This window comes from Urocampus carinirostris, chromosome 7 (genome assembly GCF_059441175.1).
Source record: "Urocampus carinirostris isolate Australia breed hairy pipefish chromosome 7, RoL_Ucar_1.0, whole genome shotgun sequence".
NCBI classification, from domain to species: domain Eukaryota; kingdom Metazoa; phylum Chordata; class Actinopteri; order Syngnathiformes; family Syngnathidae; genus Urocampus; species Urocampus carinirostris.
In genome coordinates, this window is record NC_142355.1 from 16304374 (window position 1) to 16320049 (window position 15676).

A 15676-nucleotide genomic window follows, 5' to 3' on the forward strand; every position below is an offset into this window, starting at 1 on the left:
GGACCCACCGTTCCACACTAACGACAAGCTGCTACCCAAATCCAGAAAATAATTTCACTTGTCGAACATATTGAATAAAAGGTTTGTGCAGTAAGAATCAGAGATAGTAAAATAAAAACAATGACTATCAAAATCCCAAACGACTTTAAGTACTGTATATACTATCATATAAGCCTACATTGCAAACAAGTAACCACCTAAAACTGCTTTAAATTAGCCCCATACTTAAATAAATTCAGAATAATAAGGGCTAGCTACCTAACGTAGGTACCGGTAATCAGTCCTTTATGTAGTTAATAAAGATCATTACACAGGTAAAGTTAAAAATATTATATTTTAAACTATTTACTGTACTTTCCAGCAGGGCTTCAATGGCACACACGTACTTTGCTTTGTTCTTCTTCGACTTGATCGTTTTCAATAATTACTTCTCGTTATCACTATTTTCTTAGGACCCATTAATATGGGCAGAAAATGGAAATAAAACCAACAAAATCCCAATAAAATGAGATTATCCGCTCCAAATACAGGTAGAAGAGATCGAGCAGTGCATTATCGTATATTGTTAAGGAGTGTCAATAAGTGTCTTAGCTTTGTTTTGTCTAGAAAAAGGCCTTGATCTACTAAAAATGGGTCAGCGACCTACTTTTAGGTCCCGACCCACTAGTTAAACACTGTACTAAACAATACAACATTAAGTAATCAAATAGTAGTGTCCTAATGATATTTTTTATCATGGCCAGTTCCATATATGATTTCACTGCTTTAGCTCTAGTATTTGTGGTGTATTTTTGTATGCAGCATTACGCTAACAATACCACTATTATTAGCTTTTGCCAACCCGTTTGGGCTTGCTCTGACAAAAGTGGCCAATATTTATAATTGTACTAAAAGACAACAGAATATAGTAATTGAGTATTTCTTTATTCTTGCGGGATCAATACAAAAAGTCAAGTGAATTAAAAAAAAACATTCTGCCAACACTTTTCTTTCAAGGCATCAGTTACAGCAAAGAACGTCATGACTGTACAAAAGTGGACAAACTAAACCAGCGCAAGAACGAAACGGGGGCGCTTGCTAGTTGGATGTGAGCAAAGTTCCGTAACAAAACATCAGAAGTTTGCGTCTGTCATCTTTTCTCAGAAAAAAAAATAAAACCCACACAAAAAGCAACATGATGACCAACTTTCTATGTCGAGTTTGAGGTGGTGCAATGCCACTAGGGGCTACTAGGGAACGCTGTTTTTACACTTCAGTCCAGAACGCAGACTCCTAAAATGGTTTTGTGGTTGTGTTTGAAAAGGGGATTACGAAGTCGCGCCGGGCGTAGGGTTGACGGTCTGCGCGTTGGTTTGCGGCGCGACTTCGATGATCCGCGGTTTGTCGATGATGCGTGCCGTGCGGTTGCCCTTCTCCACAATGCCGATGATCCAGGCCTGGTGGCCTTCGCCGTACTTGGGCGACTTGATCTCGGCGCAGAAACGTGCTGCCTGCTCGCGTGGCAGACAAATGAGCAGCCCTCCTGCAATCGAAGCAGAAAAAAATTATGTTTTCATGTTCAACAACAATTCTCATTGACAATTTTATTTACATCTAGCCTATGTCATCACCACATCCCCACAGGATGTCTGCTAATTGTAGCTCAGGAGGTAGAGCACTCGTCTTGGGATCAAGGGATCCCAGTTCGAATCCTGGCTTGTCCGTGTTACATGTCGAAGTGTCCTTGGGTAAGACACTGAACCCCTAACCCCCAATAAGCAGGTTAGCGTCTTACATGGCTGCAATACAAGGCTGCTATTGGGAAATGTGAAGCACACTGTAAAGCGCTTTGGGAAGTCATTGACTTGAAAAGCGCTATATAAATGCAGATCATTTCATAAATGCAGATCATTAACCTGAAACAAAAGGGGAGGAGTAGTTCGACTTTGAAAAGAGCGAGGGAGGATTTGCATGTTGAGTTGTGGTTTTAGAGTTACAATTTACAAAAAATAACATTCCATGCAGTTGCGTGTATGTATGCACCAATAAACAATTTAAGGAACATAATTTTTCTGCAATTCTTCAATGGCTGCAAGCCATTAAAAGAACAGACAGACACTTTTAGGGAAATTTGCACTTCCAGCAGTATCCTTTTGTTGTATATTAACAGATTAACAGGATGGCCTCGTGGTGCCGTGTTGTAGTTTAGCCACAGCGGAGTGGAAGACTTCACACGCTAGTCCAAAAGTTTGACGTCCCTGCAGCAGATGGAAATCTTTGTTCCCAGGGTTACACCACCCCGTGTTCACGTAGATAGCGAGTCCACCTCCTCTCCGCTTCCCGCAGGCTTTTGTGACTATACATAATTAGAAATCTATGCAATTGCAGTGTCCATTTCATATCTGGTAATTTATCACGGCCGTCTAGTATAGATTTTTGTGAATTCCGAATGCCATTGTAAATAGGATAAGTGTCGGGGGATGCTAACTGTTTTCTACCAATGCTTAGTATATACTGTGTGAAGTGTTCTGCTGGTTCGAGAGTGTTCTCCATCCGGGCACTGGTGCTGTGGAATGCTCTTCCCCCTGAGATCCGATCTGCAACCTCAGTGGAAATGTTTAAATCTAAACTTAAAACTCACTTCTACTCCATAGCATATGAATAACCTACTCTTCTCGTCGGCTGAAAAATAGTCTGTGTAATATAGTGTAATAATCTGTGAAGCCCTTTGAGACTCTTTGTGATTTAGGGCTATACAAATAAAAATTACTTGACTTGACTACTGTAAAATATACTTTAAGTTTGCTACTACTGGTGCTTGCTTGAATATATTTTATTATGATAATTATAACAATATTTTAAACATAAGTAAATGTATTAATTGTATATATTTAATAATCATACATGATTACATGTTGAAAGGTGTTATCTAGAGGCGGCAGTGGCTCAAGAGGTAGAGCGCTCGTCTTGGGATCAAGAGATCGCAGTTCGAATCCCGGCTTCTCCGTGTTACATGTCGAAGTGTCCTTGGGTAAGACACTGAACCCCTAATACCCCCAATAAGCAGGTTAGCGCCTCACATGGCTGCACGGCTATTGGGAAATGTGAAGCACAATGTAAAGCGCTTTAGGAAGTCATGACATGAAAAGCGCAGTATAAATGCAGATCATTTCATTTTCATTTCATTTTCATCTGTAAATTCAAAATATTCTACTTCTGGCTGAAATCATTATTGCAACCTCTGTTAAGCTGCTTCTATGGTGTGTGCACATATGTGTCTCTCTTAGACACACTTAAATAAACTCTTTTTTGATATTTTTGGGGGGATTGGGTTGGTATTTGTACTGTGCTTGAAACAGTTCTTTTCTTACTTTCACGATTTTTAGTCTACAATTAAGAGGAAACCTAGAGCACACGCATGAAATCACTCTCGTACCCCCGCCTCTTGTCCTCCGGCCTCAGTGGGCGGAACACCGAAAATTAAAGTAAGAAAAAGCATATAGGCGCTGTGGAAAAAAATCAATAGAAGCTCTTTGAACTCATTTGGGCATTGTTGGCACATACTCGATCGAGAATATTTAATTTTTACTTTTCAAGGACAGCTGACACCTAGCATTTAATGATATTTATTGATCAATTGTCGTTAATTATTACTATTGATCCCACCAACACAAACTTTGTATTTAAGGTGGGTACAAGCAAAGGAATGTCAATTCTTCTACAGTTTTACTTATGTGTGAACTAAGATAATGTAAATTTGAACTGGTCATCTGTGCCGATTTTCCTCCTTATATCGTAAATTCCGAACTAGAAGTCACTCCTTTTTTTCTTTATTTTAAACGAGGGCTGGGCATTTCCCGTGATTGATCTTAAGCTCTCACATACATTGCGAACATTACAAAGTGATAAAGGAGACCAAGTATTGCTACTACTATATAAGATATATAATAAGAACCTAGTTACTAACAAAGGATAAATACCTTATAATCATCATTACAGTTGATAATGTCCAAAACTATGACACGACAGGCTGTATTCAGTTTTTGACCCGATAGGAGTATTGTTTCTATCTGATAGGACCTGACAATTAGTCACCTGCTGCCAAACTAAAATATTAAATCAGCCAACACTACATGATAGAATGATTCAAAGCATTTATGCATAATGTTTATGGAGGAATAGCAATTCTTGGTTTTCTCTATCACTTTGTCATGCATGCAAGGGATGGGAAAGCTTAACGTTCAGTGGCATAGCTAAGCATGTGCACAGGCGGTTGTGATTGTACGGGCTACTGAATTTAACTAAGTACAGTACATTGAGTTTTGTTATGAGAATGTTTTGGTCACACTCCTGACTGCGCATGTTCATGCCAATTAATTCATATTGACTGTTGCATAACATTTGACCACAAGAGGGCACTGTATTTTCTCAGGGTTCTTACAACTTAAGGAAAGTTGATTTTTTTAGGACTTTTGTAATGCCTTCTAAAATCAGATTGAACTAACAAAACAAAAACAAATATTTCTTTTAACTCGACTGAAATCTGAAAGGCTCGACTGAAATAACATCACCGTTTTGATTGTTCTGTTATTGTGGTCACGCGATGATGCGACGTAAGTAAATTGGCGAATTAAAAAAAAAAAAAAGACAATTGATAAATGTTACAAAATCTTGTTGGTTCAAACAAATATCAATCTTATTAATGTTTCTATAACATTTTTAAGACTTTTGAAAATTGGATTTTGAGACATTTTAATGCCATCGAAGGCCTTATTTTTAGAATAATACAATTACTTTTCTTTTAAGACTTTAAGGATCCTCGGGAACCCTGTGTATAATCCCAACAAAAAACTGTACCAAAAAAACACAATGTATCAACATGCCAGACAAACATGGCAGCGACTACTTAGCGTGGATTCTGCTAAGGAAATACAAATTTTCCGACCTATGAATATTTATAAAAATTAAGATAGGTATGATAGTTCATTTATTTTTGGCAATTATCCAAGGAAATGTTTTTTTTTTCTGAATGAAGGTTTATAAACCACTAGGGGGCACAAAATATAACACACTGTGCAATTAAGATTGACAGCCGCGGACACACTCCATTCATAAGTGTCTTAATCTCAGCACAATGTGTTACTTTTCTGTACTAGACATTTCCCCGCTGTGCACCTTGTACAAAAACAAAGTTGCGTTACTTTTAAATCCGCGCCTGCGGTCCTTAATCAGTCAAAAATTCACGGTAGATACAAATAATTGCAAACCTGATGTCTCGGGGCAGGTGCCGTGCATAAGGCCAAACATGTTCCCGCAGGCTTTGGACACGGCGGCCATCTTGGCCAGCACAGGGAGATTGTGAATGACGAAGGACACTTCACTGCGCTGTTGCTTGGCCAGTGTCTGAGCGTGTCCCAGGATGCCAAAGCCCGTGATGTCGGTGGCCGCATGGGCGTTGAACGTGTGCATGAGGCTGGCCGCTGCCCGCCACAAAACAACTCTTAGATGCTATCGAAAACCATTTCCATATTTCTCCAGTAAAGTGAAGTTTGGCTAACTACGTTGAATCTATTCCCCTACCTGTCCTGTTGAGGCGAGCCATGTTCATCATGGCTTCGTGGTAAGCCATCTCAACGTCTTCCTGCGTGACCACCAGCTTGATCTTATTCCACTTCTCCGGCTGCGGGGCAAAATGATACCGTCAGCGGTTTTAGCGCCTTCATTTATAAACAGGCTTGGGTTCTTTTCTCCAATTTTCTGCGACGTACGATATCGAGCCACTGGTGCACGGCCACGGCTACTTGCGTTCCCAACGGCTTGGTGAGCACCAGCACATCTCCCGGCACGGCGTTGTCTGGCCTGCAGAGGATCGGCAACACATTTTTTGCAATGCAATTTTAAACGGCTTAATCAAAGAAAATAGATGAAATATTTCCCTGTAGTACATCATCAGCAGATGGTTAGTATACTAAAAGAACCTACCGATATGAATGAATGGTACAGTTAATCAGCTGATCAGTGAAAATAAAGCCAGGGTACTACCTAACTGCACACTGCAGAAATTGGGCATTTTCCTGCGATACACTAGACAATGTCTCACCGCACACTAGTTAAAAAAATAAAAACGTTACTCCCACATATAAAACATGCTGTTAATGCAAGTGTACAGTAAAAAAAGTGGACTGATATTTCTGTCAGTTAAGCCATTGGCAGCAAGACTTAACCAGAATCTCTGCGAGCAGGGTTCCTAACAGCTTACGGCTGGTTAAATTTGAGATGTTTGAAGACTTTTTTAATGGCTTTTGATATCAAGTTAAAGACCAAATAAAAAAAAAGGGAAAAAAAAAAAGAAAAACACAATTGAAACAGACAAGACAAAAAAAACACATATTTCTTGCACACAATACTTCGTGTCTCGTACACATTACCTACCACAGTTTTTAGCCACTTCTCTTTAAACATACACTTTCCCATGGTTCAAAGTACAGACGCTGCCCTACTTACGAACAAGATAGATTCCGAACGATCGTTCATAAGTTGAATTTGTTCGTAAGTTGCTTCAGTGCTATATTTTGTATGTTTAAGGTTTGTATAAGAAAACTATAATTTTGTACAAAAAAAATAAACATTTCATAAAATACTATGACCTATAAAGATAAATAAAGTAAAGTTGAACTTGCTTTTGGAAGTGTTAGGCGATCTCCTTCTCTGTGGTAAAAAGTGGACAAAAAAAAAGCGATAGAACCATTTTCTCAACCGCATCAAGCTTTCTTATTCCACTTTCATTTCAAAAGAAACGGCTCGCCTCTTCTTTACACTTTACACCAACCATATTGAATGGATATACGAGATATTAAACAATAAAAATGTCAGAGTTCTAAGCATACTAGAGATTACAGTGCAGTGTGTTTACACACGAAATAGGAAGGAGAAGCCAGATTTCTTCTTCGGGGTGGATGCTGGCTGACCTCTCACAGCGCCACACGCCGGTAGCGGCTTAAAGAAGCACTACAGTACTGTCCTGTACTCGAAAAAAAGGTGCACACAATTCAAAATCTAACTTACAGCAATGTCCGTATATTTTTTGACATCCCCATAAAAATGTTCGTATCTACCGTTTTGCGCCAGTTGAATGGTCCTAAGTAGGGGAGCGTCTGTAAATGTCTCTGTCCGAGAATACTATGTGTTTTGTGGGTAGACCTAAGAAATGTGTCTGCTCTGAAAGGCCTGAGTGAAAACACATCACCATTTTGCAAAGCAAGCAAATTGGTGAATTATTTAAAATAAAGAGATTTGACAAATGTTACTAAATCTTTTTTGTTCAAACAAATATACATTTTATAAATGTGTTTCTATTTTTAAGACTTTCAAAAATTGGATTTAAGACATTTAAATGCCTTATTTTTAGAATAATACGTTCAATGCCTTTTTTAAACTTTTCAAGAATTCGCCGGAACCCTTCGAGGGAAAAACTCACATGATGAACTCATTGGGCTGGCACACGGTGGTAGCGACGCCACCCAAGACAACCCAGGGATTGAGAACCGTCTGGCCTCCCGTGACGGACGTGCCCGCCTCCTCCGCCGCATCTTTGAAGCCTTGCATGATGAGCGGCATGACTTTGTCCCTCTCCTGCCATTGGGCACATCCAAGTAAGCGGCATACCTGCGAACGCGCTCATAGGCGCCCCCTCCAGACGACTCGGCTCGCTCACCTTCTCTGACATTTTGTTGCTGACGCCCAGCAGCATCAACATGTTGTCGCATTCTGTCACGCCCATGGCGTAAAGGTCGCTCAGGACGTTCGCACAGGCCACGCGACCCTGGCAAAGAGCAGACATTTGTGTTTTATTTGCACTTGAACGTTTCATTTTTCGGATGTGCTTAACCTCAAATTTACATTTAAAACCGTAAGTCACCAGATTCAAAATTGAGCATCAGATTCCTACCATCATGTAGGGGTCGTCTACTATGGGGTATATGTAATCTGTGGTCTGGACTAGGGAAAGGCCTCCGTGTCGTAGCGGGATGACGCAGGTGTCCATGCCGATGCCTGGAAAATACAAAGACGTTATAGACATAGTTACGCAACATATCTATGTGAATATATATAATAAAAAAAAATGTGCTCGCGGTCCCTTCTCAAGGTTTTCATTTTCCTCATGTTGAGGTTTTTGAGTTTTTCCTTGCCCTCATGTAGGTTTTAGATCAGGGGATGGTGTAATAATAGTGTTGTTTGCAATAATCTGTGGTCTGTGCAGCCCTTTGAGACTCCGTGAATAAGGGCTATACAAATAAACATGACTTGACTTCATGTATGAGGAATAAGTCGACAAAAACGAGAACATCATTTAAATCCTGGTTGAACCAAAATGTTAAGGGTTTAAAAAAGGTTTTCCAAGTTTTATTTACACCCTTGTTTGAAACCTTGTGATAGGTCATGATCAAAATGCATTTTTAAACTGTATTTTGTTTTTAATTTTCATTCGGCAAACGAGTATATTAGATATAATCATTACATATTTTGTACTATAATTGAAATAATGCTATGTATTCTGTAACATTGTTGATTTTTTTCCTGAAATGTTGAGTGCATAAAAAAATACATGTATAATTATGATGGATTATATTCACTTTAATTAAAAAAAAGAAATGTATTTTTTACACTATAAGAGTTTTTTAGGATGATGTATTATTGCAATATAGTTACCATGTTGCATCACATGTAATTATGATAAAATAGTTAATTTTAATTGTTTCTACTAGTAACAAAAGAATACTCTGGCTGACTTTACTTTGATTTCAATTTTTTGGGGGACATTACAGCATAGCTCCCCAAAACAATATTGCCTTCCCCAAAAGGTTTAGTTCATAAAAGCTGGAGTGACCTAATCGAGGCATGACGGCACCCAGGAACTGTTCATCTTCTTGGTAATGGTTTTCTTGGAAGTTTTCTAAAAGCTTCTGCAAAACCTCTTGGGGCACCTGTGAAAATAAAAAAGGCTTATTAACTCCTGTGCCCAAGTTATTAACGGTTGGATTGATTCAGACATAGCACTACTGAAGACCTAGGTGTGAAATGCACGGCCCACTACTAGATGGTTGAATTGAAAAAATGTTTTTTAAGACAAAAAAAATAAAAAATAAGAAGCAATATCCGCCAGTTATTATTCATTATTGGATCCGTTTTGAGAAGTATTGTCAAGGGATGGTGACTCCATGATGATCCCAATGTTCTCAGTCTTTGGCAAAAGATCAATCAAAAAGTCTTAATGATTGGGCAATATCAATGTTATTATCTCTCGACCCCAGGTGTGAATATGGCAGGCGTCAGCATGGGATAAAAACATGTGGATTTTGCTTCATAAGTCATCAATACAATTATTATAATGAAAACATTTTATTGAAACTGATAATAGCTCATGCATACTATTATCTTTTTAGAAATCAGTTGTTTTGACCTCTAACTTAATATGTACAGTGAAGATTGAGAAACTATCAAACCTTGCAGCCAGTTCCCTTGAGCTCTGCATAGCGCGTGAGCCGGAAATTTTTGTCCAGCTCATAGCTCTCGGGATTGAAGGACTCCCTCACCGACATGTCTGAAGATAGACTGTTTACCACACACAGAAAAAAACACACGAGAAAAACAACGTTAAAAGTCGAAAATCTGGAAGATGGACGTGAAAGCACAAGCTGAAAATAAGGATTAAAAAAATGAGAACTTATGATGTATGTCAAAATGCAGTATTCATTTTTTGAAGGGAATGTCTGCATCTCAAATCATCTAATGCCACTCACAGATATAGACAACAAAAATCCTCGCCAATGAGGCTGGCGATGAAGGAGTTAAATGCAGTTGTTTTTGTGTGCTTTCTTTTACCTTTTATGTGGTCAATATTCAATTCCAGGGCAAAAATGTTTTGACATATTATATAATATTATACAAAACATGTTTTGATTTAGCAAAGTAGAGAAATAAAACAGAGAACTAGCATTATTGTGAGACTAATACATAGACACATTCTCTCTAAATGCAGTCATTCTTTGTAATTCTTAAAAACCTGGAAATGATTTAATATTGAAATATAAACAATATAATAGTGATTTAATCTACTTCATTAAAAAAAGGTAATGTTTTGTGCATTTTAGTTCCCCAAGGACTTGAGGACACGACAGCAAGCATGTGAGATTCTTAAAACAATCCATGTTAAAATATTGGAAATAAATGTCAATATTTCCGGAAAGTATATACAGTATATATACAAATAGTATATACATAAAATAGATAGATAAATACACACACACAGCAAAGCGGCTGAGTGCTTAGCGCGTCCGCGGCACTGTTCTGAGGTCTTGGGTTCAAATTCAGCTACCAGCCCTCCTGTGCAGAGTTTGCATGTACTGCTTATGCTTGTGTCGGTTCCCTCAGGGCACTCCGGGTTTATCCCACATTCCAAAAACATGCATGTCAGTGTAATTGGCCGGTCCAAATTGTCCCTAGGTGTAAATGAGCGAGTGAGTTGTCTGTGTGCCCTGTGATTCGCTTGCAACCAGTTCTCTTCCCACTGCCCGAAGACAAATGGGATGGGCTCCAGCACTCTCGCAACCCTACTGATAAGCGATGCAGATAATGGATGGATAAATATGTATATATATTACATACACAGTTATACATATACAGATATTTACTAGGCTCTCTAAGGAAGACTTCTAATGGTTATATTAATTGTAGGCTACACACAAAAAAATGTGAGGGGGTGTTGGCAGTTATCTTTGCCGATTTTATGAGATTTTTTTTAAATGATATGCTTAGAAATGTTCCCAAATTTACAAAAAAAAAGTTTAAATTAAGAAAAACAACTATATACTATTTAAAACGAACAAAATTAATTTACTTTACAAGGAATGTTATTTATATTATAGCACGTTTTCCTTAATTCAAGTACACTTTCTAAAGTGTATTATTTTTTTGTAGTACTTCTTCCATGTACTGTACACAGAGAAGTGGAACTACATGGGTTATTACATCAGCTCAAGAGTTTCCAGTGTTTAAGATATGATTGAGTGAACTTTTTAATGATATGTTCACATTATCCCCTTTCCTTCCCAAAATAATTCTGCGTTAATTCGGGCTACTTTGCTGAAAATACAGTAGTGTATTGTTAAAGGGGAACATCACTGAAGAAAGGATGAGAGCAACGGACTTTTCCATTCATGCCAGTTTTTACAGATGGAGTAGAAAATGCATACCTGTCAACCTGTACGGTTTTGCCATCCAAAGTACGTTTATTATGCATTTTAAGACGGGTATGACGTACGAGAAAATCTGTACAGAAAAACGCAAATTTGTCAATTATGGGTACCATCCGGTATACACCGACAATCACGAAACGGCAATTCAATCAAGTCAAATGAGTTCGCTGCGGAAGCCTCTATCTCTGTATCGTTTTTTTTTTCATTGCAAACGAAGCGAGCGGTTTGATGTAGTGAAAGGAAGGCCGTCTCTTTTTAGAGAACCGGCTTTTTTGGCTCAACTCATTAAAGTGAGTCGGCTCTCAAACGGCTCTCTTGCTTTGATGCATTATATTACGAATTATTATGTTGTATAGAGAAAAAAAAGGAAGTGTAAAATGAGAAAATGAAAAAAAAGACAGGTTTGTGGTTATCCCTTTAATTAGTATATTACCAACAATAATTTAATGCAGAAAATCAATGAATAATTTTAATAAGAAAATGTATTATTCTACTTAATTAAATTTGCATGTATTTTTTCCTTCAACAGTGAACGTCCAAGCTACTTAATTTTAGAACTTTTTTTAATAATAAACCTCATCAATCATCAACTCAGGATCTCACAACAAAATGTTAATTAACAATATGTATGATGTTACGAAACACATTCACAATACAACAGGTTAAACTACATAAATAAACACGTTTGAAAAAAATATATAGTGCAAGATTATTTTGTATTTTGTAAGGGAAAATACGAGTTTGTAAGGGCATGGAGCCGTGGAGCTTGACAGGTATGAAAATGTATTTTCCTTACAAGCATTCTGCGTAATTGCATTTGCAAATATTAATAATATTAACCCTAATAATAAATAAACGCGATGAAATAGAATCGCCAGATGAGTTTTAAACCAAAGAGAGAAAGCGTTCAGGAAGCTAAATGATGCAGTTCATTCAAACCCTTAATAGGCGAGATACCGCTCCGGTAAAATTTCCTTAAAAAACCTCTATAATTGTAGCTTGAACTAGACAGTTTGAGCATTTATAAGTGCATTTTATAGTTTATTATGCATTTGAGTGCACAGTCCCACATGTATTGATGCTACCTCTAGTTAGCCTAGCCGCCGACTAGAGCAAGTGATGTGCGCATTGTGTGCATTCCATGTAGCTCAATTTCAAAAGCAGAAGCAAACAAAAGCTCAATATTTAAAGAACATTTTATGAATCAAACTGCACAACTTTAATTATGCACAATGAACCGAGCACGCTGCACACAAAATAAGAAAAAGTTTAAAAGTTGCCACTAAAGCGCCGCATAAAAATGTCGGCGGTGGAAAAAATTAACCCTTTGCTGTCCAACGCCATGCGACATGCGCCACATCTCTTCGCTCCCCGGAAAATTTGGCAACCGGCGTGCGATTAGCGCGACGCCGGTAAGGAAGTCGCGCCCTACGGATGTTTACGAAAACCACGTTTACAATTTGAGAGGCAAAGCGGAGTTTTATTCCCGTCATGTTTCCCCTTTAATTGAAACGTCCGGTTCATCCTTACCAGAGTCAAGTCAGCGCCAGATCCCGACACAAGAGCGGGGACAGCAGCCGTTCGTAGCGGGCCTTCATTTAGGCGCCTTCGGATGTTGCCTGATTGCAAATGTCAAACATTTGGTTGTTTTGGACTACATTCCCAAGAAATTGTACTCGTGTGTACGAATATTAAATTATGTGTTGTTATTAAAAGTATAAGCATTAGAACCAATTGATATTGAGAAGATATCTGTCCTAAATAAGGGAAAGGAGATGATTGCGACCGTCGGGGGTCCTTTGTCTTCACCGTAGCTGCTGCAACATCCCCTTTAACAAGACTTTGAGTCTGGCAACCCAATCTGTACAATGGGGTGTACCTTTAATTTGGCGTTTCCCTCCAAATGAACCTTCCGTTTTTCACTCATTCGTGCAAACATTTACACTTCGAGAGTTAAAACAGGAATTTGGGACTATTTAATTTCTCCACGAGACAAAAAAGCACATTTAAAGGTACACAAGGCGATGAGTTGTCATGTTTATTTGTATAGCCCTTAATCACAAAGAGTCTCAAAGGTCTGCGCAGGTTATTGTAAACCACAGACTATTATTACAGACTATTATTGCACCATCCCCTGATATAAAACCTACATGAGGGCAAGGAAAAACTCAAAAACCTCGACATGAGGAAACCTTGAGAAGGGACCGCACATGTGGTAATCCCCCTGCCAGGATGACCAGGCTGCAATGGATGTTGCAATAACAAATAATACACAGATATTGTCAACAAAAAAATATAGGTTATTCATATGCTATAGAGTAGAAGTGTGTTTTAAGCTTAGATTTAAACACTTCCACTTTCTGGAGGAACAGCATTCCACAGCACCGGTGCCCGGATGGAGAACTCTCTCGAACCTGCGGAGCTCTTCTTGGCTCTTGGGATCACTAGTAGACCAGCGCTTTCAGAATGAAGGCTCCGGACCGGAACATAGGGGGGAATCACCGGTAAATCTGAAAGATATGAGGGAGCAAGTCCATGCATGATTTTGTATAATACCAAGAGAACCTCAAAATCACATCTTGAGCTAACAGGGAGCCAATGCAGGTTAGCTAAAATCGGGGTAATGTGCACATATATTTACACGTTGGTTGGTTGGATCCCTTAACCACTGGGGTGTCAGGGGCACCATTTCCTGTGGTGTGTCTTGGGCAGGTACCGCCTGGTGGCGCCCAACCCTTTCCAGGCTGACATGTCCAAAACTGATAAGTGGAGCAGGGGTAAAAGCTACTACGGAGCACGGCTCCATGCCCTTACAAACTGTCGTATTTTCCCTTACAAAATACAAAATAATCTTACACCATTTTTTTCAAACGTGTTTATTTATGTGGTTTAACATGTTCTATTGTGTTTCGTTGTATCATATATATTGTTAATTAACATTTTGTTGTGAGATACTTAGTTGCTCGACATGAATGAGGTTTATTATAAAAAAAGTTTAAAAATTAAGTAGCTTGGACTTTCACTGTAGAAGGAAAAAATTCATGCAAATAAAATTAAGTAGAATAATACATTTTCAAGTCAAGTCAAATTTATTTACATAGCCCTTAATCACAAACATTTCTCAAAGGACTGCACAGGATTACAATGACACAATTACCTGATCTTAAACCAACATCTTATTAAATTATGAATTCATTTTCTGCATTAAATTATTGTGGGTAATACACTGATTAAAGGGATAACCACAAACCTGTCTTCTTTTTCATGTTCTCCTTTTATGCTTCATTTTTTTCTTAACTTCTTTATACAACATAATAATTCGTAATATAATGCATCAAAGCAAGTAAACCGTTTGAGAGCCGGCTCTCTTTAATGAGTTGAGCAGAAAAAGCCTGTTCTTTAAAAAGAGACGGACTTCCTTTCTCTACACAACTACCACAGGAAATTTTTTAAGACCACATGTATTTCAAATTTACTCAATCAACCTCGCCTGTTGTTTTCATATCAGAATGACTTACTGCGTTTTAATTCAGGTTCGGCCATTGCGACTTGATGATTGTATCTAAAGAAAATTCAAAACTATTTTCTAATGTAGGCCTACTGCTCTGCTTTCGCTTTGTTCACGTGTGATCGGAATGATGCATGATGGGAAATCCCCAGGCGGCAGACGCAAGCGTACAGTAGCCTCAAACCGCTCCCTTCGTTTGCAACAAAAAAAAACGATACCGAGATAGAGGCTTCCGCGGCGAACTTGTTTGACTTGATTGATTTGCCGTTTCGTGATAGTCGGTGTATGGTACCGATCATTGACAAATTTGCGTTTTTCCGTACGGATTTTCTCGTACGTCGTACACGTCTTAAAATGCATAATAAACGTACTTTGTACGGCAAAACCGTACAGGTTGACAGGTATGACAAATAGAAATAAAAAATAAAAAAAACTGCTGGGACGAGCATGATGTGCATTTCCATTTAGGCTGTCTGAAAAAAGGTATTATCATGGTCCATAAAATAAGGACGACATGCATATTAAAGGAATACATTACCATTTTGCGGTAGAGGCAGCCTGGCCATGACATATAATATAACGCCCATAAACAAACAGTGCAGCTCAACATCTGCATAGCTGACTTTTACCCAATATCTTTGGGTTTATGAATATGTACAGATTATTGAATTTTATTGAATGCAGACAAAAGTAAGGTAATGAGTTGTTCAGGAGGTGGTGAAATAGTTGGTTTAGAGATTTTGTTGAATCGTGTTAAGTTCTTGGAGGTAGATGGTTTTAAGTATTTGGGTTTGAATGTGGCAGCAGGTGGTGGGACCTGAAGAAGAGGGTGAGTGAAGGGTGCAAGGCAATGTGTGTGCAGAACAGATATCTGCGAATAGATGCAAAGCGAGGATTGTATAAAGGCATGGTCGTAACAACATTGTTGTGTGGC

General features: G+C 38.5%; 1 protein-coding gene across 1 annotated transcript; it reads right to left on the reverse strand.

Moving 5' to 3' along the window:
• Positions 1 to 903: 903 nt before the first annotated feature.
• On the reverse strand, positions 904 to 13045 carry sephs1 (selenophosphate synthetase 1). Its single transcript, XM_088339905.1, has 10 exons — positions 12765 to 13045; positions 9483 to 9591; positions 8867 to 8963; positions 7928 to 8031; positions 7694 to 7801; positions 7457 to 7611; positions 5748 to 5838; positions 5560 to 5659; positions 5247 to 5459; positions 904 to 1522 (listed from the first exon to the last, which is right to left on the reverse strand). Exons 2-10 carry the CDS (start codon positions 9576 to 9578, stop codon positions 1308 to 1310), a joined length of 1179 nt encoding a protein of 392 aa, XP_088196031.1. The 5' UTR covers positions 9579 to 9591; positions 12765 to 13045; the 3' UTR covers positions 904 to 1307.
• Between the last annotated feature and the right edge of the window lie 2631 nt (positions 13046 to 15676).

Coding starts and splice junctions, on each gene's coding strand:
- sephs1 (XM_088339905.1), bottom strand. CDS start 9,578: ATGTCGGTGAGGGAGTCCTTCAATCCCGAGAGCTATGAGCTGGACAAA. Junction 8,964..9,482: donor TCAAGGGAACTGGCTGCAAG/GTTTGATAGTTT, acceptor TTATTTTCACAG/GTGCCCCAAGAGGTTTTGCA. Junction 1,523..5,246: donor CACCTGCCCCGAGACATCAG/GTTTGCAATTAT, acceptor CTTCGATTGCAG/GAGGGCTGCTCATTTGTCTG.